Below are 27906 nucleotides of genomic sequence, written 5' to 3' on the forward strand. Positions count from 1 at the left end.
TGGGACATCCAGACATGTTAAACATGTTTTAAACAAAAAATAAATAAAATTGAACTTTGTATTTAAAAAAATTAAGCTGACATGAGGATAATGGAATTGCTAAACTTTAGATCCGTATTTCTTTAAAAGCCCATCTGGAGTTAAGAATAGGAAAGGGGGATTCTTTTTTTTTTTTGAACTCATATTTTGATTTTAGATACAGACTGACTCATCACTCCCATTTCTCAAAGTTTATAGCCTTTACATTCTATTTGCATAGTTGTTTACTCACAGTTCTCTAACTCTTCCCTTCAAAACAATGCATATTGCCCTGCCTTCTAGCAATTTGGTTATTCCTGAAAACTTTTCTTCTACTATTTCTGCAAATATATTCTGTGGGATTCGTTTTTGTTTGTTTGTTTGTTTGTTTGGAATAAGGTCTATTCCTTAGGGATATCAGTTATGTCTATCCTGGATTACTCTTAGGATGATTTAAATTGCTTTCATGTGTTTGGTTTTTTTCCCCTGTTGCTTTCTCTACAATTTTCCAAAGCTTTCCCCTTCTGTCACTATTAAAATTTCCAGGCCATTAAGTTCCTACTGTTTCAAATGTATATATTAGTTTTAGACCGCTCTTGTTTTGTTCTCATTTTATTCCCTTAGTTCTATAGTTCTTATTTCACCCCACTTTATTGTTTCATATTAAGGTTGAGCTCTTGCTTTAATAAATTTACTATCTTATTGAGTTGTGTGTGCTTAAAAAACACTTCCATTTGTGGGACAATAGTTTCCTTGAGACAAAATGTCCGTTCTGTCTTGCAGGTTCCCAGAATTTTCCTGTTGCCCCAGATCACGGGGATGGCAATCACCCAAGAAGAGGCTCCCCCAGGTCTTTTCCTAGCTGATTCCATTCTCCCGGGATTTTGTTGGATCTCTGTTCTTTAACAGAGTGAATTAACTTTCCTTGTTCAAGGGATAAATCCCTTTCATGATGGGTGCTTGAGAGGAGAGGTGACGGTAGACTTGGACCTTGGACAGTCTCTCCTAAGGACTCTTCTCGTTAGGAGAGAGTTGGTAAAAGGGCTTGTGAGAGAGAACTACCACAGTGTCATCCTAGAGGTGAACGTGAAGCAGGTGCATGCCTCCCTGCTGGTTTTCATTCTCCATCTCCTGAAGCTCAAGATCTGGTGCAGGAGGTGACTATGTCCCCTGGCTAGGAACCACAGACAGATGCCTCTCCATGGGAACCAGTGTCCTAGAATAAAAGGCAGCACACCCTTTGGTTTTGAGAGAATGATATACCTGCTGTAGTTTCTTCAACCCATCTTGGGTTTGATTTACTTTGAATCTATCTATTAGAGATTGACTGGGTCCACTTTCTCTTAAGGTCCCTTACCTACAGAAAAGTGTTAGTACAGCCATCAAACCTTGTGGCTATGTCTACAACATCTAGAATGTTGTTAGACATAGTTAAGATGTACAGACCACAATGACTTGAGGCAGAAACATGACTGGCATGAGAAAAGGGAAGGGGAATAGCTGTTTACCATCACATTTCAGTTTTTCCATAATTTTAAAGCCAATTTGTTGTTATGGTAGAAGAACATGAAAATATGTCAAAAGGAGGAGAGTCAAAGAAAGACCAGAAAACAAGCAGGAAAAGATCACCCAAGAAAGGTACCTGTGTAAATGTTCACCCTGGTCCCACCAAGCAGGGCACAGGTCTGCCTTCCACCTCACAGTGAGAACACTGCTTTATGGTTACACCTATGAGTCCAGAAAGGCTGTTTTGTTGTTGTTGTTGTTTTTGTCACTACTAAGATTGTCAAGGCTGGTGAACACCAGGGATGAAATGACTGTTTCTCTCTACACAGTCAAGTTGGAAGGGGGGGGGGATACAAAATGGAATCGTTTACTGCTGAAAGTTGATTTCCATCAACACTCAGTGTGTTGGTGGAAATGGCTGCAAACCAAACAAACACTCTACAGCATCATATTTGTCACTACTAAGATTGTCAAGGCTGGTGAACACCAGGGATGAAATGACTGTTTCTCTCTACACAGTCAAGTTGGAAGGGGGGGGGATACAAAATGGAATCGTTTACTGCTGAAAGTTGATTTCCATCAACACTCAGTGTGTTGGTGGAAATGGCTGCAAACCAAACAAACACTCTACAGCATCATAAGGTCAAAAATTCAAACACAAGTTCATTTATCACACCCAAGAGCGGGACCAGAAATGCAGTGCTGTCACCTGCTGGGCTTTGAAAGAGAGCTGGAGCTCTCCACCAGGCAGGCTGTCAAGAACAACTTAGTAAGACCAAAAAGGTCACTCCTTGGGAAAAAGTCAATGGTGAAAAAAATAAGAGCTAAAGATCCTAGGTTCGAGGTCCTGAAGACAGTGGTACTTTTATTTTTCAAGGCACAGATAGATCAGTAGGGCTTCTGTGTTTTCAAAAAGTTCATGGAAAATGCATACCTGGGGAAAAAACTATGTATAAATCTAAAAAAACGTTACACCAAAATTCATTCTTAATTAAATTTTTTCCTGAACTTTTTTTAGGGTCTTGACACCATAACCTACACCCAGAACTCAGCAAGCCCTAGATCATAGGGACCCACATACCTGCTGTATTTAAGGAGGTCTCTGGACATGAACTTGGAACCTTCCCATGTGGGTTAACCTTGCAGAGCGCTACATTACCCCTGTATCGCCATCTGACCCTCTCCACAAACTATATTTAGAGAAAATCAACAGGAGTTGAGAATACCACTCTGAGCTGCTTTTCAGCATTACTTCCAAATAATAACAGATTAAAAACAAGCAAGTTCCCCAGCCCAGGAGAACATCTGAGTTCTAACTAGGTGCAGTAAAGCATATTCTTAAGGTAGGTAGTTAGGTGTAAACTATAACCTCGTAGTTTCTCGACTGAAGGTGAATCTCCTTTTCAGATTTTCTCAGAGACACATCACTATGCAAAATGGAGGTTCTTGCACCTTGTAAGAAAACAACTACTTGTGTTCTGATAACTGAAAGCATGTTGGCTCAGACAGTCAAGAGATTAGAGGCTGGGGGGCCAATGGATGGCATAATGGTTATGTCGCTGAACTCCCATGTAGTAGACTGCGGTTTGAGTCCCGGACCCAGTGGCTTAAAACTCACGCCGGGTGTGTGTGTGTGTGTGTGTGCACGCCCAAAATTCCTAGAGGAGAATGGAGGAGAAAGGACTATGGTGTGGCCATCCCTTCTGGGGGTGACTTCTTGCTTTCTACCTTTCTGTCTCTCTGGTGACAGCATGTGCCCTACAGAAATATCTCTTAAAAAAAAAAAAGAGAGAGAGAGAGAGAGAGCAATCAGAGGCTGGGCAACTATTTAGAAAGTATTATTATTATTATTATTATCATCATCATCATTATTTTGAGAGGTTTTTGCTACAGGGCGCATTTGCTCGCTGGAGAGACAGAAAGTGAAAAATCACCCCCCAGGGAGGATGGCCATGCTGTGATCCCTTCTCCTCCATTCTCCTCTCGGGATCTTGGGCACGCACGCACACATGCCCGATGTGAGTTTAAGCCACTGTGTCTAGGACTCAAACCCAGGGTTGACTATATGGGAGTCCAGCAACAGAGCCATTACGCCAACTGCTGATCCCCTATTTAAAACGCTTTTAACAGTTTGCACAAGAGTTAGTAAAATGCTACCCTAAACTTGGAGAGTGACAAGGAGCCTTTTGGCTGACTTAAAACAAGAAGCCTGTAAAAGATTTGCCAAAAATTTTGCTGAGGTTTCCATTTTCATATGGGAGCACTGGGATAGCTCAGGAGGGGAAATAAAAAAATCCATCCACTTTCCATTCCACGAATCCTCAAGCTCCTTGGTAGACGTGTGTAGAATCGTAAACTGGGACTACCAATTCAGGAGAAGAAATTTTCAATAGGAAAATGGTTAGGCTAATCATGGCACAACCGCTTAACATAACATTACACATCCATTTACGATAATTACGAAGATTACATAGCAATATGAAAATTATGATACATGAAGTATACGTGCTCATTCTTTTCTCGCCCTAGAGAGAGGTCTGGGCTAGAGGCAGAGATCTGGGAATGCACGGCAAGAGCTCCTGCAAAAGTGCAGAAAGGGTGAGCCCGAGAGGACAAGCTGCAGAGGCAGCAGAGGTCTGGCCTCAGAGGCCTGATTCAAAGTAAATGAACAAAAAATGGAAAGAAGCCTGTTTAGAAGTGAAAAGAAGTAGGGAAGGAATCAAAAAGATGAGATGAAACTTATGATGTGACGTTCTCAGAAAGCCAGGGCTTAGACTTTTAAGAAAAAGGCGGCCAATAATGATCACACTCAGAAAACACAGGACAAAAATGAACAGCGGTCGTTGGATTAGCGGTCACCGGGGTAGGAGGTCAGCAGGTCCTGGGGGTCTAAACCACAGCACTGACAGTTGAGGGCATGCTGAAGCTCAGGGCCACCGTCCCGGGGAGAAGCAACGCCAAGCTGCCTGAGGTAGGGAAGAGGAGCTGCAGGAAGGGATTCTGCAGGGTTAGGGCAGGTGGTAGGTGGTCACACAAAGGAAGCCACATTCAGCAGAGGATGAGACTGAAGGTTCAGGGCGGGTAACAATTAGATTGACGCGTGATAAAGAGGTGTCAGAGGCCACAGATGTGAGAACAATGGTTGCAATGGCATTGAGGAAGAGACTGGGAAGTCCTATGAAGTAGCACACCTGACTGAGACCTGCCTGGAGGGGCACAGTCCTTCCTGAACCTTCGATGAGCGAGATGTGCAGGAAAACGCAGAGGACACCCACGAAGGACCGCAGTGAAGTGAACCTCGCTCACCCATTTAGTAGCACAGGCCACACAAGCAGAAAGTTGTAAGGGAAGCAGGTCACTCTGAACGTCGAATACAAAGCCGAAGAGACCAGAATTCAATGGGAAGCAACAGGAAGCTACTTTCAGCCCACTGCCAGATTCTTCCCACTGCTCAAGGAATACCATCCAAACATCTTAGCACGACTGAAGGACACCATGGCCATCCAGCTCGACCCTTTCAGCCTGCCTCTGCACCTGTCCCCTGCTCACAATGTCAGCCACAGGGGTGAACATTCCCAGCTTCAACTGGTCCACCTCCTTCCTGCCCGGGGGATCTGTTCTTCCCATCTCAGCCTGAGGAGCCCTCCTACTCCAAACTCTTTTTAAGTCACCAGATAATACTCAACCTTCAAATCCCACCCAGCGACAACGAACCTGGAAGTTATTCTTCTACCCCCACCTAAAGAAATTGTCCCTGCCCACCCACTGTGGCCATTTCCTTCCAAAGAATCTACAAAGTCGTGCTGATCTGTTTATATAATTTGTTTTAATGTATTTTATTTCTTCCACAAAAGGAAAGGGTGAAGAAGGGAAAGAAATGTCCACGACAGGGTCCTCATGCTGTAATCCAGCCCGGCCTCAGCCAGCCCCGGTCATGGGCATGTGTGCACACCTGGAGAGGTGGCAAGACCTCTGGGCAGGAGTCCGGCCTTCCCAGTGGGTCTGTGTCCCAGAATGCTGCATACTGCTGTGTCACCGTGGCTGGCTCCATCTACATGTTTCTGTCTACCTTCTAATGAAGAGAAAAGGAGGGATAGGCTTAATATTGGGCGACTTACTGACATAATTCATCCTATTAAGAATTTAATTTAGAAACTTGATGACAACTCTGAGGAAGGGTGAATGTTATTTAATAACACTTAACATCCATTCAAACTAGTTTAATCTGCTTTAGGATGCAGAAACTTGAACAGTGTTGCTTCTACCCTGACAATAAGAAGCTAGATAAATAAATACTAGAACTTCCTTCTCTTGAGTCCCTGAGAAAGCCAAGGTTACAGAGTAACCACATAACGTGAGACACGTGCACGGCTCACTCGGGGCAGAGCACGGGAGCGAGACGCAGCGGCTGTGTGGGTGAGTGAGGCGCTCCTACCTTTAACTGGCAGACACTGCTGGGGCCAAGCATGCTGGGGGACCTGGGCCTGGCACCAAGCAGCTCATAGTTGTCCAGGGGCTCTTTTTCAGACACCTGTACCAGCTGCTCACATGGGAAACAAGACAGGAGACCAGAGAAGTAGCCCTCCGTGCGGGCAGACGGGTTAAAGCAACAGGTAGCTCCTGCCTAAATGGTTCTCGTACATGGAGCAAAACTCTTAAGTTTGAAGCTGCTGGGAAAAGGTACAGGCCTCACTGCACGGCATAGACGGAAACCCACTGTGGCTGGGGAAGGATGGAAAGGAAACTGGGGGAGGCAGGAAAGTGTCTAGAGACCCAAATCCCATCCTAATAAAACCTGAGTCAGCTGTTATGGGGGAGGAGTGGGAACATGGGACTCACTAAGACTGGCTGGACCAAAGAGGAGCCCAACACTGAGAGACACCTGACTGTTCTGCTCCCAAGGAGACGGAGAAAGGCGCGGTCCCTCACCACAGGGCAAGCTCAGCTAAGAGCAGAGCAGGAGCACGGCCACTGAGAAAAGCCCTCCAGGCCCTCAGCCCCACCTGAAAGCACAGGAAATGGCAGGCCGACGTGAAAGAACGAGAGGCCACATGGTACTGAAAATCCAAACGCAGCTCAACTCGCGAACAGACTGGCTCAACTGCCCTCCCGACCACCTGGCAGGGCAGTTCCCATTTCAGCCATTGGGAACTTCGGATCCTGAGGGCAGGTCTACAGTTAATAAGCAGTATTAAATAAAAACCTAGACATATGCATGCACACATAAAAAAAAAAAAAACACCAGTCATCAAGAGACACGGCAAGCAATCCAACCGGACTCTGGGCTATCCCAGATGTTGGAACTCTCAGATAAGAACTTTTACCTAACTATGGTTAATATACTAAAGGATCCAAAGGAAATGGTAGACAACGTGCATTGACAAACAGGTATTTAGGCAGAGAGAAAGGATCAAATGAAAACGCTAGAAATAAATGTCAAAGCAGCAGAGATAAAGAAAGCTCCCTAGTAGACGCATTCATAGACTTGACAAAACTAAGGAATCTATTAGAAACTTACGGGCAAGCCAGTAAAAATAACCCAAACAGAAGCACAGTGAGGAAAAAGGCAGGAGAAATAAATAGCAACAACCAAAACATCACACTCAAAAGCCAGAGGACAGTTACAAACAGCGTAATGTTAATTGGAACTGCAGAGGGAGAAGAACAAAAGACAGCAGTAGAAATGCATGCAGAAATGATGCTCAAGAATTTTCCAGAAATAATGAGAAAAACCCTATAGATTCAACAGCTTAAATAATCCCAAATAGGATGAATAAGAATAAGAAAGAATAAGGAAAGAAGGAGTAAGAAAAAATAGTGAGAATTTGAAAAAGAAAGGGCTTGCCCCATGTCCTAGTGGGTAAGGGAGCCAGATCCTACATGGCTGGCCACAGTTTGAATCCCAGCCCTGCAGCTTGAAACAGATCCCAGACAGGTGTGCCCCAAATCCTGAGAGGGGGGAGAAATGGAGAAGGGACTGCAGTGAGACCATGCCCCGTTAGGAGGTGTTTTCTCTCTCTTTCTTTGTGTCTCTGGTGAGCACATGTACCCTCTGGCAGTTAAAAAAAAAATAGAGGGAAGAAAAAGAATCTAGATACATCACATTCAAGCTACTGAAAATCAAAGATAAAGCGAAAATATTGAAAGCAGCAAAAGAAAAAAAAAAAGAAAAATATATACTAAGAAAATCAAATGATAAAAATTAAAGCACATCTCCCAACAGAAAATATGGAGTGACATTTTTACACAACTGAAAGAAAAAATAAACTGTCAACTCAGAATTTTATATCAAGAAATAATTTAGCTTTCAAAAATGAAGGCTAAACAAAGACTTTTTTTAGAAAAACAGAAGCTAAGAGAATTCACTAACAGCAGACCTGGACTGAATCGTAAAAGCTTTAATTCAGATCCACATATATGAGTGAATGACTCTGAGAAGGCAATAAAAGAAATTCTAAATTATTTTTTAAATTTTCATCACTTAAAAAAGTAACCATTGGGGGACCAGCAGTTAGCATAATGGCTATGTCGCTGGACTCCCACGTAGTCGACCGCAGTTCGAGTCCCGGACACGGTGGCTTAAAACTCACGCCGGGCGCGTGTGCGTGCGTGCCCAAGATCCCGAGAGGAGAATGGAGGAGAGGGGATTGCGGCATGACCATCCCCCCTGGGGGGTGATTTCTCGCTCTCTGACTCTCTGTCTCTCTCTCTGTCTATCTGGCGAGAGCATGCGCCCTACAGTGAAAACCTCTCAAAAAAAAAAAAAAAAGTAACCATTGGGAGGACGGGAGGGAGGGACTCAACAGAAGGGAGAAAAAACATAACGTAAGCCGTCAAGTTGTATAATAATTAAAAAAAAAATTGTTCAGCCAGTAGGTGGCATAGCAGCTAAGGCGCTGGATTCCCCACCTGACCAACCATGGTTCAGTCCTGGACTCGGTGACTTGAAACTCACACCGGGGTAGTGTGTATGCGTGCCCCAAAATCCCCGAGAGGAGAATGGAGGAGATTGTGGTGTGGCCATCCCTGCTGGGGGGTGATTTCTTACTTTCTGTCTCTCTGGTGAGCACATGCACCCTATAGCAAAAATTGCTCTAAGAGAAAAAAAAAAAAAGTCACTGCTTTAAAAGATAAATACCGTATAAAGCTTTACTGTCCAATACAGCAGAATGGTAGGTACAACACTGGCTTTGCAAAATGTCCCTGAAGTGTGAGACTATGTCTTTACACAGCGAATGGGACTCTGCAGCTGTGACAAGGTTAGAGACCTCAAGACGGGGTGATTACCTGAGATTACCACTGGACCCCTTCAGATTTAACCACACACTCCCTTAAAAATGGAGAATCTGGGGGCTAGCAGGAGGCATGGTGGTCAACCATGTTCTGAGTCTCAGACCTGGTAGCTTGAGATTCATGCTGGGCATGGCGCGTGCATGCCCAAAATCCTGTAAGCAGGATGGAGGAGGAGGGACTACAGTGTGGCTATCCCTCCGCAGGGGTGATTTCTCACTTTCTCTCTCACTGCCTCTCTCTGGCAAGTGCACACACCCCACGGAAAAGGAAAAAAAAGAGAGAGAATCTCTTCTGTCTGAAGTCATAGATATCAAATAAAGAGGCAGAAGAAAGACTAGAAGTGAAAAAGACATGATTTTGCTGGCTTTAAACAAAACACTGTGGCTTCTAGAAGCTGGGAATGGCCAAAAAGGACCCAGGGAACTCGGCCTACGGCTATGGGATTTCATTCTGACAAGAGTAGAAAGAACCAGGACAGGAGTTCTTCTCCTTAGCCTCCAGAAACAAAGACGGCCCTTTTTTTTTTGAGAGATTTTTCACTGTAGGGCGCGTGCGCTCGCCAGACAGACAGAGAGAGACATAGAGACAGAAAGCGAGAAATCACCCCCCAGGGGGGATGGTCACGACGCAATCCCTTCTCCTCCATTCTCCTCTCGGGATCTTGGGCACGCACGCACACGCGCCCGGCGTGAGTTTTAAGCCACCGGGTCCGGGACACGAACCGCGGTCGACTACGTGGGAGTCCAGCGACATAGCCATTACGCTAACTGCTGGTTCCCAGACGGCCCTTTTGACACCTTGACGATAGAGCAGAAAGACCCGAGTCAGGCTTCGGACCTACGGACCAATAATACAATGCTCATGTTTGGAATTGCCAAGTCGTCGGCGATCTGTTTTATAGCAATAGAAAACTAATATGGGTAGACATGAGAAAAAGGTGGTCATTGAAATTTAAAAACAAAAGTCTGTGGTTCAAAAACATGAGAAGAACGTATAAAACGTGCTCTCCGATCACAACAGAATTAAACTAGAAATGAAGAGCGGAAAAATACCTGAGGGAAAAATCCCCAACTATGTAGAAATTAAGCCACAAAAGTCTAAATAGCCTACGGGACAGACAGGAAGTCACGAGGGAAATTAGAAAAATCTAAACAAAACTGCTTAACCGGAAAAACGTAACTCAGTGTATTTACCTCATGCCGGGGAGAGGCCATAGTCAAAATGAAACCCTAGAAGAATCTGCACGAAGTTATGACAAGAGGATCCCTGCTATTTTTAATCACTTCTCTATCTAGCTAACACACTGCAAGATTTTTTTAAAAGATGTAAATTATAGTAAAGAAGAAAATAGTATTATTTACTTCCAGAGAACCTGAGGAAATCACTGAAAATCGATGAAATCTAAGAAGAGTTCTGTAGGGTAGCTGCCCACCCGAAACATACAAATGTCAGTCTTCTTCTTTATAGCAAAAATAATAAGTTAGAAAATACAATGGAGGGACCAGCAGATGGCGTAATAGTTACGTTACATCACTGGACTCCCACATGGCTAACAGTGGTTTGAATCCTGGACCTGGCTGCTTAAAACTCACATCGGGCATGTGTGCATGTGTGCCCAAGATTCCAAGAGGCGAATGGAGGAGAAGGGAATGTGGCATGGCCATCCCCACTAGGGATGATTTCTCGCTTTCTGTCTCTCTGTCTCTCTCTTTCTCTCTGGCGAGTGCATAATAATATAGTTTAGGGAAAAAAAGGAAAAAGAAAATGCCCTTCTTTTATACCCAGTAACATTTTGTATTTTACAGTCCCCAGTCACTCAGGTTTGCTTATGAGCACTATTTTCATGACTTATATTCCTCTATCCTACTCCTTGCAATATATTTGTGTCTGGATCTAAAGTGACTCTCAGAATAAACAGCACATAGAAGAACCTTGATTTTTAAATCTTCTTGGATGATCTCTGCATTTCGATTGGACTAGTTAACCCATTCACATTACGGTTAGAACTGACATAGCTGGATTTACGCCCGCCTGTTCTGCATATGCCTCATGTCTTGTGTGATCCTCTACTTCTCCGTTACTGGTTTCTCTTATATGCTTTTTTCACTATATAGTTTAGTTATTTCCTCCATAGTTTTGCTAGGACTTGCATCTGAACTTATCAGAATTGCTTCAGATTCTAATTCCAATGAGACATGAGACATATTAGATATGTGTGTGTGTGTGTCATATCCCAACAATATGTTACAATTAAAACATTACATAACTATACTTTTTGTTTTTGTTTTTGTTTTTTTAGTAAGGGTTTTGTCTTAGGTTTTTGCATGTCCTCGCTGGAGAGAAAGACAGCGACAGTGAGAGGGAAAGTGAGAAATCATCCACTAGGGGGATGGCCATGCTGCAATCCCTTCTCCTCCAACGTCCTCCTGGGATCTTGGGCATGCACATGTGCCTGGCAGGATTTTCAAACCACCAGGTCCAAGACTTGAACCGTGGTTGGCCACGTAGGAGTTCAGTCATGTAAATGCTACGCCATCTTCTGGCCCCACTGTGTTTTTTAATGACGCCACTGAGAGGTCCAGCCACACTGGTGTGTGTGCGGGGGTGGGGCACATTGGAGGGCTCTGGGTTCGGGTCCTGGTCTAGGCGCAGGCAGGCCCCTGATGCTGGCTGGCTGCAGGCTCCGGGGAAGACTGCAGCATGAAGAGCCCATCAGGAGTCACTTTCTCTGCCTCTCACAAACCACACAGACACAGAGAGAGGACAAGGGTATACCTACAGCAGGTGTCCTGTTACGCTAACCTCTGTGTTGACCTTTCCAGTAAGCTCTCGGCCTGGCTTCTGACGAGCTTGCAGAGAAAGCGGGCACAGTGCCTTTGTGCGTCAGGCTGGGTGCTCCCACAGGTCAGCGCAGGAGGTGTGGGGAAGTGGCCGCAGAATGGCAAGTGTTACCACATACGTACATTTCGTATTTTTAGAAATGGTTTATACAAAGGTAGTATAAAACCAAAAGATAAAACTCCGAATGTTGCTGACACGATGGCCGATACTGATCATAAAACCAAGAATGAGCATGGATTTCTGCAGGTTTAAGTCAATCACCTGGTAGAATGCGGAAAACAACCTAGCAGTCATATTTTCCAGCCCTGAAAGTCTTTCAAATTTATAACTTTGTGTTCTGCTTTTATGAAAAGGATTCCAGAGACCGTGGTGATTCTTCTAAGTCCTAAAAAATCTCTAGAATGAGGGCCAGAGCCCGTCAAGTACAGTGTCTCACTCCTACTGTGGTTGAATCCATGGCGATTTCTCCACATGAGGCAGGGCGACAGTAAAACCGAGCGGTGCTCTACTAGTAAATCCCCAGGGGTGTTACGAGCCATGACCAACAGCAGCCTAGAATCAGCCTCGGCCAGGGTGGGAAATACTTCATCATTCCGGCAAATGCTATAAATCGTCTCCTCTCGGCCACCTTGCCCTGAGCAAGTCACCAAGAGAAGTTGGAAATGAGGGTAAAACTGTTTCTTACCATGACAGGAAAATGGGAACGCTCCTCAATAAGTATTTCCACCATGAAGGCTTTTGTTTATAACGTGAAGCCTTCAGAAACCTGGATCGAGTCTTCACAATGTCACAACTTCTACCCAGATTAACAAAGATGCTATGATATTACAAAATAACTACACTGAAAATTGTCTTAGCCTTCATGATTAAATAACATCATATGAAAGGATTCATTTGTGCCTGTCCATAGTCTTTTTTTTAGATTATTTATTTTAAAAAATGATTTTTAGTATTTTTTCTATAGACACATATGCTCACCAGAGAAAGACAGAAAAAGGAGAAATGTGAGAAATTACCTCTCAAGAAGGAAGGCCACACCCCAATCCTTTCTCCGTTTTCCTTTTGGGATTTTGGGCATGCATGCACATGCATCCAGCGTATTTTTCAAGCTATTGGATCCAGGATTCGAACTACACAATTGGTCATATGGGATCCGGCACCTTAACCACCACACCACCTGCTGGCCCCAAGTTTGCTTATTTAATTTCTTCCACGACAGAGCAAACAAAGGCACCTTATAGGGTCTTGTCAAGCTGTGCTCTCCACCCCAGTCCAGCCCTGTGTAGCCAGCCAGGATCATGGCGCGTGTGCACACGTGGAGCGTCACGGCGTGTGTGCACACGTGGAGCGTCTCGGGGCGACCTGCCATCCACGTAGCTCTGGCACAGCACAGCAGCGGCCGTTTTCTGCCCCACGTGGCTGGGTCCACAGTCTCTACTACAGATGGAGCTCTTATTTTGTCACAGTGACACACACAAACAGTATGTACAGTATGGACCGTACCAGGGAACCTAACACAATGAGAGGAGGAAATGCCTTCAGATATGCAATCTAGGCTGCATCAGGAGAAATGGATCTCTTACTGAACCAGGCTTCAGAAATAAAAGCAAGCCACTGCAGACACTGTTTTACAGCCCTGCCTGTTATGTAAACGAATCCACCTTCATCCACACCCCACTCACCATGTTTATTGATTCAATAAATAAGAGAACATTTCAGTTTGTGGAAAACGGAATTAAAGTGCAAGTCTATTTTGGTGCAAAACAATTCTGAAATCCGTGGGTAGTTTCATCGTAATGCATCTTGTAGAAGGACCCCCCTGCAGTCATCAAATGCCTACTGCATGCATTAAGAATGTGGTAGACGCAGGGACAGGATCGTGGACAAAAGTGAAACGGAGAAGTTGCAAGGATACCGTGTGTCCCAGTGGCGGGGGGAAGGGCAGGGAGCATGGGGATGAGGGTCTCAGAGACCAAGTGTGGAAGGGCTTTTGTGAAGCAGCCATTCACGGGGCTCTGCGTGCCAGGTGGAGGGCAGGCTGGGGTAAACACTCGCCGAGCCCTGGCCCTGCCCACTCCTGCGAGTCCTGAACTCCCAACACAGTCGGTTCCAGTCCGCTCCCCTCGCCCCACTGTGTGTGAACATCCCTGCACATGTCCGGATCCTTTACGTGTTCCTCAGTCCTCTCCTGCCTCCCCCACTCACCCAGAGTCTGTGGCTTCTTTCACTCCTCCCCAGCCTTTTCTTGAAGGAAGCACTGTGATGACCCAGACTGGGTACCCAGAGCACAAGTTCGACGTGCATCCCTCAAGGTGTGGCACACTTCTGCACAGCGCTGTCCCCCAAGACGCACTCCAAACACAAGCAAGAAAACCCCGTAGTTTTGGTGAGATGGTTCTTTGTTATTTCAGCCACTGTTTTGCTTTCTAATTTAAAGAAATGTTACTTGCCAGACCTTCCTCCAGTTCTTTATCTGTCTTCAATTTATCTGCCCGTGCCCTCAGGTTTATTTTCTATTTTTTCCTCCCCTCAAGTGATCTTCTTCAGCTTCATGCACCAGGCCCACTGCCTTCTCTGAGGACACACGAGAAAGAGAACAAGTCTCTCCACAGGCAAATAGATATCTGAGCTTGCTTTTTGCTTTTTGATTTATTTATATTTTTACTTTTGGGCCCTGCACAGATAAAACAACAGCAAAGCTGGAGAAAGGCCTAAATAAATCAATACCAATGCACCCTCTCCTTTTAAGTCACCCCGTGACATTGTTTATTTAGAAAACAGAGAGGCATATGGCATGAGGCCAATTACCTAAGAACTGAAGAGAAACAGCCGAAACCTGGGTTGTTTCCTGTATCATTATTCGACGTATCCCCAATGAACCTACGTGGCATGATCCACCCACTCCTTTGTCTCTCCAGCCCTCAGGGACCCGGTCTTCAAAGCAGCTCCGGTCCATGCACCATTATTTTAATCACTTGATTTCTCTTGTCAAAATGCAGTAGGCATCAATATGTATGCAACAGACTCTATGACAAAATTTTTAAAACATATTTTAATCTCCCTGAAATCAGGATGCATCTTCTAATCAATTGTGGGAGCATCACACCCCAGCGTAACTGGCGGTGACTTTTCTCCTTGCTAGATGTTGCATAAGATCATTGTGCATCTTATAATCAACGGCATTTTGCAGCCCATGAAATATGCTATAAAATGCACACGAATGCAAGACTTTCTGTGAGTTATCCCATAAAATCAAAATTGCATTATCTGTTTAAGTCTCTAATAAGTGCTCTGACAGATGGTAGTCAGGAACACTGCTAGGAAATATTGAGAAGTTTTGCTTCTCATATTCCATAGGAAGCAGTTTTTAGAACACTGCACTTAAACACAGGGAGGATAGAGCACTTAAAAACATGTATTTTGAACCAATGTACTAAAAATGGTTTGTTTATATCATGATGCAAATCATCTTTCACAAAGCTGGTATAGTCTAACTGAATGGCAATGCTCTCTTGGGATTTGGCATTTTTAAGTCCCCAAATATTGGCAGGGTTGACACGTGACACTTTTAACTTACACACATAGCACGGGCCATTAAAACAACATCGCTTTTTCTGTCATTTCAGTACTTGGCATTTACTGTCTATCAGAGGATATTTCATGGGACCTGAATATTCAAATTTGAAAATCTAAATGATATACTATTAAAAGAAGAAGGAGATGACTTTCTTTTCTACAAAACGGAAAATCTGTTGCTGTTTTCAAGGGAAATTAGGCATTGCTGCCAGGAGATATACAATGTCATGCACGTTTAGTCTACCAATTCGGACTTGATGATAATTCGGGCATGGGCTAGGTTACAGCTTGTGGGTTCCTTCAGGATTTAGACTTTTTCTTTCCCGTTTTCCATAGTTAAAAAGAATGGCTAAGCATAATACAAAGAACAGCTAGGCATAATGCAAGTACATTGAATAAATGAAAGAACTAACAACTTTATGGGGAAAACTAATGAATTTTTAACCTCATTTAACATTCAGAGAGTAGGATTTGTATTGTTATTTAAAATAAATCTCCATTAAGACTTATCATTAAAATTCATTATTATTCTCTAATAATTAATTTATAAATCCAAAGACTATAATTTGTCAAAAATATATACTGAACAAGTTAGCATCAAATAATACTAAAATAATAGAATGCATTCCTTAAAAATTACTCCATAGACATTTCACACTAAGGTATTACACAAGTGTTTCCTCTAGCTGCATCAACCTAGACTTTCACTTAGTGAATTGTGAATATCCCACCAAGTTTATAAGACTGGAACTAATCCCATCCAGTTTCCTTTTATTGCACATACATTCTCCCAGTCTGTTTTAAAACATTTTAATCTTACTTTGTTCAACCATTACTGATTATAATTTAATAAAATCTGTCCAATTTTTTTTTTATTATGTCACCTAAATTTTAGTCTTACAGGAGAAGGACGCTGTCACTCCTAGCTAGAAGAATATGCTCTTGTATTTTCTTACTACACTAACCAGTATTTCTAAGGGAGGGAATGGCACTGGCAATAAGGCATAGCTTTATTAGCATAAAATATTAATCTAAAGCCTTCATTTAAAAAATATCATTAGTGGTATTTAAAACATTAAAAAATGAGAGTCACTGTATTTCTCACTCCTTGAAAACTCATTCATATCATTAAGGAGCATTTTAAAAACCACAGTGGAGGACGGTTGGTGAGCAAACTGTAGCTTTCTCATATACTCACTAATTAGATTCACCATCTAGTTTTCTATCATTCTCACTTCCAGTTTACACAGTCTATTATTTTATTTTTTGTTTTTCCTGAGAGAGATTTTTGTTATAGGGTACATACACTGGCCAGAGAGAGACAGGAAGCAAAAAATCACACTCCAGTGGGCATGGCTACATCCCAATCCTGTTTCTCCCATTCTCCTCTTGGGATTTTGGGCATGCACACATATGCACCCAATGTGAGTTTCAAGCCTTCGAGACCTGGACTCGAACTGCAGTGGACCACAGGGGAGTCCGGCACCTTAACTACTCTGCCACCTGCTGGCCCATGCAGTCCAGTTTTACACAGGAATATAAGGTTCCACCAGCTTCCTCAGGTAACAGAAGGGTACTCCAGGGCATAAGTCATACCTGTGTTAACAAAAAATCCCACCGATCAACTGACTCTTCAGCACTAGTTTGAACATCGTTCACTTATTACTATTAGGTCATCGGTAGATCATGACCTATTTTCCTATCAAAAACGTGTCCTGAATTTCTGACAACCCAATGGTTCAGACCTCCTTACGATGTCTCTTAGCCCATACAAACTGCTCATACATGCTTGGGCCCTGTGACTTTCATACACGTGGTAAAATACAAGACTAAAGTACTTCAGGAAGTATTTCTTACATAGAAGCCTTCTGGGGCTGGAGTATACAATGTCAAGTGAGACCACTGCTACCAACAAGAAATTGCTGGTGATGTCGGTGGCAATTACAGGCGTTTGTTGTTGTTTGAGACAGAGTAATGTAAAGGAAATTATGATGCAATGCAAGCTGACCTAAAACCCTCAGCGTTCTCTAGTGACATTGTCTAAATCCCAACTATTTTTCCTGAATTGCCACAACATTTCTGGAGGTGACTGCTATCATAATCTCATCACTCAAAAGGAAAATTCAGAGCAGGAAAAACTCTTCTAGGGATTCAACCTTCAGCAGCACACAGCTCTGATCAAGCTACGCTGGGCATAATATTAGGGTGGCACAACCCAAGATCTGGGTTCAAATCCTCCCCCAGACACTTTCTGGTTGCACTCCTATGGGTAAGGTCATTTAATGTCTGTCCACTTCAGCTTTTTCATCTTTGCAAACTGGTGATTTATGAATTTTTAAACAAAACCTAGACTAAATGTATAAAATTCTAAATAAAACCTGGGACTGTCTTGGTAGAACACTGTAAATTCTGATTAGACAGTATTCAGAAACAGAGGGAATGTCATTTTAGATAGCTGAATGGTTTTCTGAAAAAATATCCTAATGTACTTAAGACATAAACCACTAAATGTAAGTAAATAAAATCTCATCTCATCCACGTAGAAGAAAAAACATTTTAACAAGGGGATTTTAAGAAGAAACCATCATAGAAATTAATGAAACTAGCAAATATAAACTTTTGTATGATGAATCTAAAGCAATAGAGGGAAATTAGTAACTTTAAGTGATTCCAACAGAGACAAAGGCTTAAAAATGAGCGAGCCAATTTCTCAACTTAAAAAATGTGACAGAATAAACCCAAAGAAAAAGAGGGAGAAGATAATAAAGAACAGAAGTTCTCTCTCTTGCATGCACACACACCCTCTGGCATAAAAAAATAAACCAAAAAACGTTGGAAAACAATTTAGCATCATTTTGCAAAGCAGAATACCCACATTCCCTAGAAAGATCACACATGGGCATGAGGGTATAAAAATATTCATAGCTGCACTGTCTGTAAGAGCAAAAACAGTAAAAGTAACTCGAATTCATCAGCAGAAGAATAGACAAACACATCACTTAGTGCCACGGAATGTTATTAAGCAATGAAAAGAAGGTACATGGAACAATAAGGATGAATCTTACAAATGATGCTGAATGAACAAAAGTTACAAAGACTACATAACATTTCATTTTTTATAGTCAAATACAGGTAAAACTAAAACACATTGTTCAGGGGATAAAAGCTTGTATATCATTATTATTCTTATACTTTTGCTATAGAGTGTGTGTGCTTGCCAGAGAGAGGCAGAGAAAGATTGAGAGAAGGAGAGAGGAAAAGTGAGAAATCAACCCCTTCCCCCCAGATGTGGGCCATACCATAATCCTTTCCCCTCTATTCTCCTCTTGGAATTTTGGGCATGCATGCACACGTGCCCAGCATGTTTTTCAAGCTGCCGGGTTCAAGACTTGAACCACAGAGTCAGTCATATGAGATCCAGTGCCTTAACCACCATGCCACCTACTGGCCCCACTGAAAAAAGACCAACACAAACTGAGGATAGTAAACACCTCTGCAGAAGAGATGGTGGAATAAAACAGGCAGAACGGTACTGGCAACAGGCCAGTTCCTTCCCTGGGTGCTAGAACCAGAGCTTACCATACTACGGTTACGCTTTATAATTTAATATGTTACAGATATTAATTTAAGTGTCAAACAGTATATGATAACAAATTAAAACAAAATATTAAAGCTTATTCAAGAATAGCACATAAAGCTCTCTTAATTGATCTATTTATTTCTTCTCGGCTTATTCACATTCCATTACCACATCTGTGAGAGTTACTATTTTATTTAAATCCCGTTCAATAATTTTTAAAAATAGTGTCAAGCACACTGCGTGTTCAGAATAAGTAGACAGAACTGTAAAGAAGAATATAATGACAGTACGAAGAACTGTGTGAATGCTGAATGCTTCTATCTATCCTGATTAAAATTAAACGGATTAAAACAAAACAAACCAAATGAAAACCATCTGATTCATTCACAAGCAGAAAAAGTGAATAAAGTAATGAAAGTGAGCTTTTTTATTCTGTTGGTATATGATAAACGAAGCCAGTTTCTATGTTACTTAGTATACTAAACAGATTTCTCCTTCCTTAAACTGTTATTAAAAAAAAAAAAAAAAAAAGGAACATTTAAAAATCTATTAATGCTGAGACCAGCAGGTGGCAGTGAAGGTACTGGACTCCCACATGGCCAACCATGGTTCAAGTCCCGTGGCTTGATACTCATGCCAGGCATCTCTGCATGCGTGCCCCCTGGAAGGTGATTTCTCACTTTCCCTCTCTCTGTCTCTGTCTGTTTCTCTCACTCTCTCTCTGGCAAGTGCATGTGCCCTATTGGACAACCCAAATATATACATTAAAAATTAAAGAAGATCTATTAATGAGCAAAAACTTTTTTGCTGTAACTTCTGGCTATGATTTAGTTACTTGCCCCTGGAAAAAAGACCTCATTTGAGCCAAGGACCACAGAAGCGTCAATGGAGACAAAGCATTAACAGTGTTTAACCAAAAAGAAGAAAAAAATTCGGCCAAACTGTCAAAGTAAAAAAAAGACTAAAAGCAAGTCAGAATAGTGAAAAAGTGATCTATCATACGGACTCGTTGAAATCTAAAAATGATACATGACTATTTTTAAAGTGTATCTTTGAAGAAATGAATTTCCTTAAAAAAATAGGTAATTCAGAAAGAAAAGATTTTTAAAACGACAACATGTTTGTTATCAAAGACTTTTTTCATGCTGTTAAAAAAGGAACTGATATTATTCTTTACTTATATTTGGAAGAAAAACTATTTTAATTTCTCCAGAATTTGTGTGTAAAAATGAAAGCCAGTAGTAATCCCAAGCAGTGGAGGCGCAGAACAATGCTTGCTTGGTATTCATGCGAAGTCTTAAATAAGTGTAGCCTGCCAACTGGAGCCCCCTCAATTATTCTGAACCTCATTATCCAATTTCTTTTCCTAGAACCTTTGTTCCATTTCCTCCTTCCTATCAGACATTTGGTTCTGAAAACTCTTTGCCACAGGAGTAAGAAGGAAAAGGAAGACAAGCTCACATTTATTTTGCTACTTGAAGCAGCTTTAAATCGTGACTAGATGTTAAAAAGGCTGATGATGACAAAGGAAGTTTAAAGAGTAAGGCCTCTTATAACTCGAGTGTCCTCCATGGCTGGGGAGAGAATTCTCAGATAACCTTTGGAAGGGGCTGCATGGCTGGGGCAACTTCTCTTTCTACTCATGCTTTTCTGCAAGAATGTCATTAAAGGGTCAGTTCTGACAGAGACCTTCCAGAGTTCCCATGGAAGGAGGCTGGGCTGGAGAAGAAGGGAGACACTTTAGGGATGTTGGCGTGACCACACAAATGCAAGAGGACAAGAGTATTTCCCACAAATACTTGTGAGGAAATGCAATTAAAGCATGAGTTGATTAGGAGGCCAAAAGATTTTTTTTTTTTAAAGAGGTTTTGCTATAGGGTGCATGCGCTTGCCACAAAGACAAAGAGAGACAGAGAGATAGAAAATGAGAAATCACCCCCCAGGGGGGATGGCCATGCTGCAATCCCTTCTCCATTCTCCTCTAGGGATCTTGGGTACGCACGCACACGCGCCTGGCGTGAGTTTAAGCCACCAGCTCCAGGACTTGAACCGTAGTCAGCTACATGGGAGTTCAGTGACATAGCCATTACGCTAAGTGCTGGCCCCATGATGCCGAAAGTTTTGAAACCCATTGATAGCTTTTCCAAACTACTCATTTTCCATGTACTTTCTAAAGAGCCCACACATTAAGACTAATCCCCCCAAAATGTAGGCTTCACAGGTTGGTCTAAGAGATGGAGGACTGGGACAGCAGGAAATTATTTCCCCAAAGTTATCTATTCAATAATTGAATGAGATTTCAAATATATTTTTAAAAGGAAAGAGGGAACCAGCAGTTAGCATAATGGCTATGTCGCTGGACTCCCACGTAGTCGACCGAGGTTCGCATCCCAGACCCAGTGGCTTAAAACTCACACCGGGCGTGTGAGTGTGCATGCCAAAGATCCCAAAAGGAGAACTGAGGAGAAAGGACTGTAGCACAGTCATCCTCACTGGGGGAATGATTTCTTTTTGGTTTTTTTTTTTGGTGAGTTGTTTTTTTTTTTTTTTTTCTATAGTGTGTGTGCTCGCCAGACAGACAGACAGAGACAGAAAGATAGAAAGCAAGAAATCACCCCCCAGGGGGTATGGCCACGCCGCAATCCCTTCTCCTCCATTCTCCTCTCAGGATCTTGGGCACGCACACACACGCACCTGGCGTGAATTTAAGCCACCGGGTCCGGGACTCAAACCACAGTCGACTATATGGGAGTCCAGGAACAAAACCATTACACCATCTGCTGGTCTCCCTGTGTCAATTCTTGCTAACTGCTGGTCTCCAAGGGGGAATGATTTCTTGCTTTCTGTCTCTCTGTCTCTCCAGCAAGCACACGTACCCTATAGCAAAAATCTCTCTAAAAAATATACATGTGTACATTAAAGTACTACAGTATATTCAACTCCTCTATACTGGTTGGCATTCAAGCCGTTTCAGGTGTCCTGAGCTTTTGGCACTCCAAAGACGATGCTGTTCACAGGACACTCGCGTTGCACACGAGCGTGAGCACGGCCAACACAGCCTGCTCTCCTGCTACAGGACAGTCTCGCAAACAGGATTTTCAAAAGAGCAGCAACAACCTTTCCCATTCCTAACAGCAATCTGTCGGGTAGTTGGAAAAGTCATGACTTATTTGTTCTGTTTTTCTATTCAAAAATGCATCACAGCTTTTCTGACAACTCAGTATAAACATGGGGGAAATTATTAGAGAATATACCATAGAGCTAATACATTTCATAAAGCAAAGTTAATAAAATTTCAGGCATCAATTGGTTTAAAGTGATTCCTAACTTTGTGATAAGTTTACACTGATTTAGGAAGGCTACAAATGGAGATGTCTGTACAGACATCTCTGCGGGAATAAGAAAGTATATTTGTGCAGATTTAAATTTACCTTTTTTTGAAACTTCTGCCCCATTAAGTTCTTTTTGTGCTTCTTCAATTTTATCTAGAAAAAAAAAAAAGAAAATTTTGTAAGTCACTTTACCACAGACAAATAAGAATACAATAAAGCAAATACACTATTTAGAAACAGTGCTGGACACACACTGATAAATATTTGTTGAATGAATTTATTTATAAATGTATGTAACCTGTTAAAGAAAATATATATTCCCTTTCAAATTTATTGTTATAATTTTAAATGCTTCTTAGTCACAATAGCTACTTCCAATTAATGTTTTCATAATGCTTAAAATAATTAGTGCACTTGAAATACTCAACTGTAGCTTAAAAATTGTCTAATAAAAGTATCTAAAAATAATCCTTTCTTTACATATGAAGGGCCCAACGGGGGTTTGATTAGTGGTGTAACAGGTCCCTACTAGCCTAGCAACACACCTAAGTGAAGATCGAGGACGACCTGAAGGCACAGCAAAGGGGATGAGGAGCAAAGAGGGCGTGAGCTGCAGAGAAGCATGACAGCATCCATGAAGTGTGGGCACAGGACACCGTATTAGAGAGGGACCACTGAGACTGACTGCTGGCAGAACGGCTGTCTACACTCGCAGGTTTGGAAGATGGGTGTAACCTACAAGCAGTAACTACCACAACAGGAGGGCTGTCTCAGGAATGAACAAGAGAAGGAGTCGGGTGTGGGTCCAGGGCCTGCCATTTTTCCATCTGAGGCTCTGGGTACAATGGTTTGCAAATACATAATTCTCTACTTTGTTAACAATTAATTTACAGTTTATAAAAACACACATATCTGATTCCTACAACAGCAACCAACTCCAAGATACTACATTAGTCCTATGTACTTATGGCAATGCTGAAAGGCACAAAATTCTCAGAATAAGATTTTAGAATTAAGAGCATACCAATAAATATATGAATGAGCTTCAAAAAGATCATGAAAAAATTACACTATGAGCTTATTTTCATGCAAAAAAAAACCCCTTGAAATTCATTCAGTTTTTCATAACACACATTTTCTGTAAACTTTTTTTTTTTGAGAGATTTTACTATAGGTGTGTGTGCTCACCAGACAGAAAAAGACAAAGAGAAGAAACTGAGAAATCACCCTGAGGGGGCATGGCCACACCACAGTCCCTTCTCTTCCATTCTCTTCTGGGATTTTGGGCACACATGCATGCCTGTCCAGGGTGAGTGTTAAGTCACTGGGTCTAGGGCTCAAACCGCAGTCAACTATGTGGGAGTCCAGCAAAGTAACAGTAACGCTATTTGCTGGTCCCTCCATGAACATTTTGAAGACCCTGCGTGTAACATTTCAGTTAGCCCAAGAAAACAGTTTAGATAAATGCCTTCAAAATATCGCTGGCCGTGAAGATAATAAGCCTCTCCCTTCTGGCATATACCACCAGCTCTGGAATTGTCTCCATTGCTAAACTACTACCACTGGCTGTGGAAGGTATAATCACTATATAGTATACAACCCAAATTCACAACAGGCACACACCCCACCATAGCCCTTCTGAATCTGTCCACCTGCCTCCTTCTTCATCGGGCCAGAAAAGTCCGAAATTCAAAGAAGCTCCAATTCACGGAAGGTCCAAACTGCCTTCCATTGCATATTGATCTGTGTGGTTGAAGGAGGTCCTTTGTCATACACTGGGCTGTCAGAAAAGTCATGGAGTATCTTTCTGTTTTTCTATGCAAAAACATGTCACAACTTTTCCAACGACCCTAGTAACCTCCCCACACTTCCTACTCCCTTGTCCTCGACAGAGACAGCCCAGGTGAGGCCAGGCTCTACCAAATACTGACCACCAGCCACTCCTTCCTCTTCCCAGAAGGTCCTTCCCATGCCATCCCCTCCGAGATGCCGCCTCTCTAGAAAACCCTGCCCGACACCCTTGTTCAGGGTCCCTCACCATCTCCTGTGCACTCACTAAACCTCGTGTGTGGAACCCGTCTTACAGATCTCATGGTTGTTAGTAATCATGAAGTAAGCGTGAGCTAGGGGTTTACTGATCATACAGACACCACTGATGGCCAGCCAAGCGACAGAGAAGCATGAACACAGTCTGAAAAAAAACAAACAAAAATGGCACCTACGCATACACTGGAAATTGCTCCTGGAGGATTCACTTAAGAATCCAACATTCAAAATAAAAGAATCCAACATTCGGTCACATTTAACATCATAAATGACTTCAACACATGGAAAACTCTCAGCACACCGAAAGCACTCACATTAACTATTCGATCTACCAAAGAGTAAGGCGTTTCAACTTCCATCGTGTTGGCTTATCCTCCTCTCACCGTTCCGCAGGAACCACGCGGTCTCTGCTCTAAAGCCCATCCATCCTCCCCTCTTGTGTAGCCTGGGAGACACAGAGCAGCAGAATTTTATGAAATAGGTTCTGCTGAACTGCAAAAAGCACTGCTGTTTACTGAAGGAGGGACCATCTGATCAAAGGATCGCCATATGTGACCGTGCTATTTTTACTGAGGAATGAAGCCGAACTCCCACTTCCTCTCATTATGCGTCAGCGTAAGGTCCTTCCTCCTCCTGTCCCTGCAGTTACGGCTCTCAGGGACACCGCATCCAGGAGCAGGCCGTAATGCAAGTTGTACCCAGCACACAGGACCCTTGACACATGCTCTTCTACGTGAGGATTAGTCTCAGTCTTCACTACTAAATCAACCGAGTACGCCTACTTTACAAGCCACCTTTTCCCCCTTACAGGTTCCACATCTCAAACAGCTGCTGACATGTTTCTGACAATAAACCACAACCGTGCTGAAAATGATCATCCGGACTAGCGCTGCTTATTTCAAACTGAAAAGGCACCGTGGGAAGTAAGTGGGAAGAGTCGGAGACTCCACTCTGTGGTAATGAATCTGAAAATTGTGAAGAACTAGTAGGAATTCCAGAAAACCATACAATTACTCAAATTGGCCCAGGAAAATGATGTGGCCAGAATAACCTCCACAGACAAAACTGAGAAAGTCGCCGCAGAGAAACAAAGAATAAACTGTTTTTAACGTTCCAGGCCCTGACAGTTTTACTATCAATTCTTTCAACTTTTAAAGAACAAACCATTTCCTGCACTGTTCCAAAGTACAGGATAACACGAAGGTGTTCTAAACCGTTTTACAAAGCTGGTGTGATCCTGGTAATCAAAGCCTAAACAAGAAGCAGAAAAAACCAGCACTACAGACAAGCCTCATCTGTATAAACAAGGATTTAGCATCTACAGTATGTTAAGAAGGTATATCCCCAAATTAGAAAACCACATCAAATTGGGTTTATTATTTTTTTTAAATCTTGCCAGAGGGCAATGTGCGCATGCTAGAGAGAGACAAAGAGAATGAGAAGGAGAGACAGGCAAAGTGACAATGGTCATGACCATGGGGAATGGTCATGCCACAACCCCTTCTCCTCCATTTCCCTTGTGTAGCCTGGGAGACACAGAGCAGCAGAATTTTATGAAATAGGTTCTGCTGAACTGCAAAAGGCACTGCTGTTTACTGAAGGAGGGACCATCTGATCAAAGGATCGCCATATGTGACCGTGCTATTTTTACTGAGGAATGAAGCCGAACTCCCACTTCCTCTCATTATGCGTCAGCGTAAGGTCCTTCCTCCTCCTGTCCCTGCAGTTACGGCTCTCAGGGACACCGCATCCAGGAGCAGGCCGTAATGCAAGTTGTACCCAGCACACAGGACCCTTGACACATGCTCTTCTACGTGAGGATTAGTCTCAGTCTTCACTACTAAATCAACCGAGTACGCCTACTTTACAAGCCACCTTTTCCCCCTTACAGGTTCCACATCTCAAACAGCTGCTGACATGTTTCTGACAATAAACCACAACCGTGCTGAAAATGATCATCCGGACTAGCGCTGCTTATTTCAAACTGAAAAGGCACCGTGGGAAGTAAGTGGGAAGAGTCGGAGACTCCACTCTGTGGTAATGAATCTGAAAATTGTGAAGAACTAGTAGGAATTCCAGAAAACCATACAATTACTCAAATTGGCCCAGGAAAATGATGTGGCCAGAATAACCTCCACAGACAAAACTGAGAAAGTCGCCGCAGAGAAACAAAGAATAAACTGTTTTTAACGTTCCAGGCCCTGACAGTTTTACTATCAATTCTTTCAACTTTTAAAGAACAAACCATTTCCTGCACTGTTCCAAAGTACAGGATAACACGAAGGTGTTCTAAACCGTTTTACAAAGCTGGTGTGATCCTGGTAATCAAAGCCTAAACAAGAAGCAGAAAAAACCAGCACTACAGACAAGCCTCATCTGTATAAACAAGGATTTAGCATCTACAGTATGTTAAGAAGGTATATCCCCAAATTAGAAAACCACATCAAATTGGGTTTATTATTTTTTTTAAATCTTGCCAGAGGGCAATGTGCGCATGCTAGAGAGAGACAAAGAGAATGAGAAGGAGAGACAGGCAAAGTGACAATGGTCATGACCATGGGGAATGGTCATGCCACAACCCCTTCTCCTCCATTTCCCTCTCCTTTTGGGATTTTGGGCACAGACATGACGCACTGAGGTTTCTCAAGCCCCTAGGTTTGGGACTAGAAACATGCAGTCCTGCCCTGTGAGACCCAACCAACCCCAACCACCACACCAAAGGCTAGAGCCAAAATGGCGTTTTAAACTAGGAATGCAAAATATTTCAATATTTGGAAGTGAGCTATTACAACAAACAACAGCAATAGGACAAAAAAAAAACTCCTTGACCCAGCCTTGGTGGCCAAGGAAGAGCATACTGAACTGCAGGGCAGTGTGTGGTTTCAGTAGCACCCAGAAACGCATGGCTGACCATGGTTTCGAATCCCAAGTCAGCCTGGAAACACCTCCTCATGTGCTTGCTCCAGATTTTGAGGAGCTGGAAGGCTGAGAGAAGGGAATCGTGGCACGATGAAGCCCTGCTGAGGGTCTCTTTCTCTCTCCTGTACACAAACACACACACACCATACACGTGGATCGCATGTTCTCTATCCCTGGGGTCACAACCCCTGGGCCGTGGTATGGGTCTGTGGTCTGTCTGGAACTGAGCCCCACGAAGGAGGTGAGATAGCAGGTGAGCCAGTGAGGCTACACCTGTACTTCTAACCACTCCCCACTGCTCTGATTACTGCCTGACCCCCCACCTCCTGTCAGCATTGATTCTCAAAGGAGCCCCCCAGATGGGACCCTCTTGCTGCAGGAAAACAAGCTCAGGGTTGCCACGGATTCTACATTATGGTGAGTTGTATTTCATTATATATTACAGTGTGCTAATAACAGAAATAAAATGCACAATCAATGCAATGCATTTGAATCATCCCCAAACCTACCCACTCCCTGCCCCCCAGGCCCATGGAAAAACTGTCTTCCATGAAATGTGTCCTTGGTGCCAAAAACGTTGGGGATTGCTTCTACCATGAAACACACACACACACACACACACACACACACACACATATATATAAATTAGCTCTCAACACTGACTAGAAAATTCTTTATCATATTAACCTAGTGTTAGTTTAATAAACACCCGAAACAAAGTATCAGCCAACACTCAGCTTGCCTGTTCTCCCTGCGGCTCCTTTGCTACCTTCCCTGAGGTCCCCAGCCCAGAGC

General features: G+C 42.9%; 1 protein-coding gene across 4 annotated transcripts in view; it reads right to left on the reverse strand.

Moving 5' to 3' along the window:
• Positions 1 to 27906, reverse strand: part of HIVEP1 (HIVEP zinc finger 1) — a 158830-nt gene that overhangs the window by 42020 nt on the left and 88904 nt on the right. For all 4 annotated transcript variants that reach the window (XM_006141185.2, XM_006141183.2, XM_006141184.2 and 1 more), the window contains one exon: positions 22246 to 22299. In XM_006141185.2, the coding sequence (XP_006141247.1) occupies positions 22246 to 22299 (54 nt within the window). The remainder of the gene's footprint in view (positions 1 to 22245; positions 22300 to 27906) is intronic.

The sequence above is a fragment of the Tupaia chinensis genome, unplaced genomic scaffold (assembly GCF_000334495.1).
Source record: "Tupaia chinensis unplaced genomic scaffold, TupChi_1.0 Scaffold000048_1, whole genome shotgun sequence".
Lineage (NCBI taxonomy): Eukaryota > Metazoa > Chordata > Mammalia > Scandentia > Tupaiidae > Tupaia > Tupaia belangeri.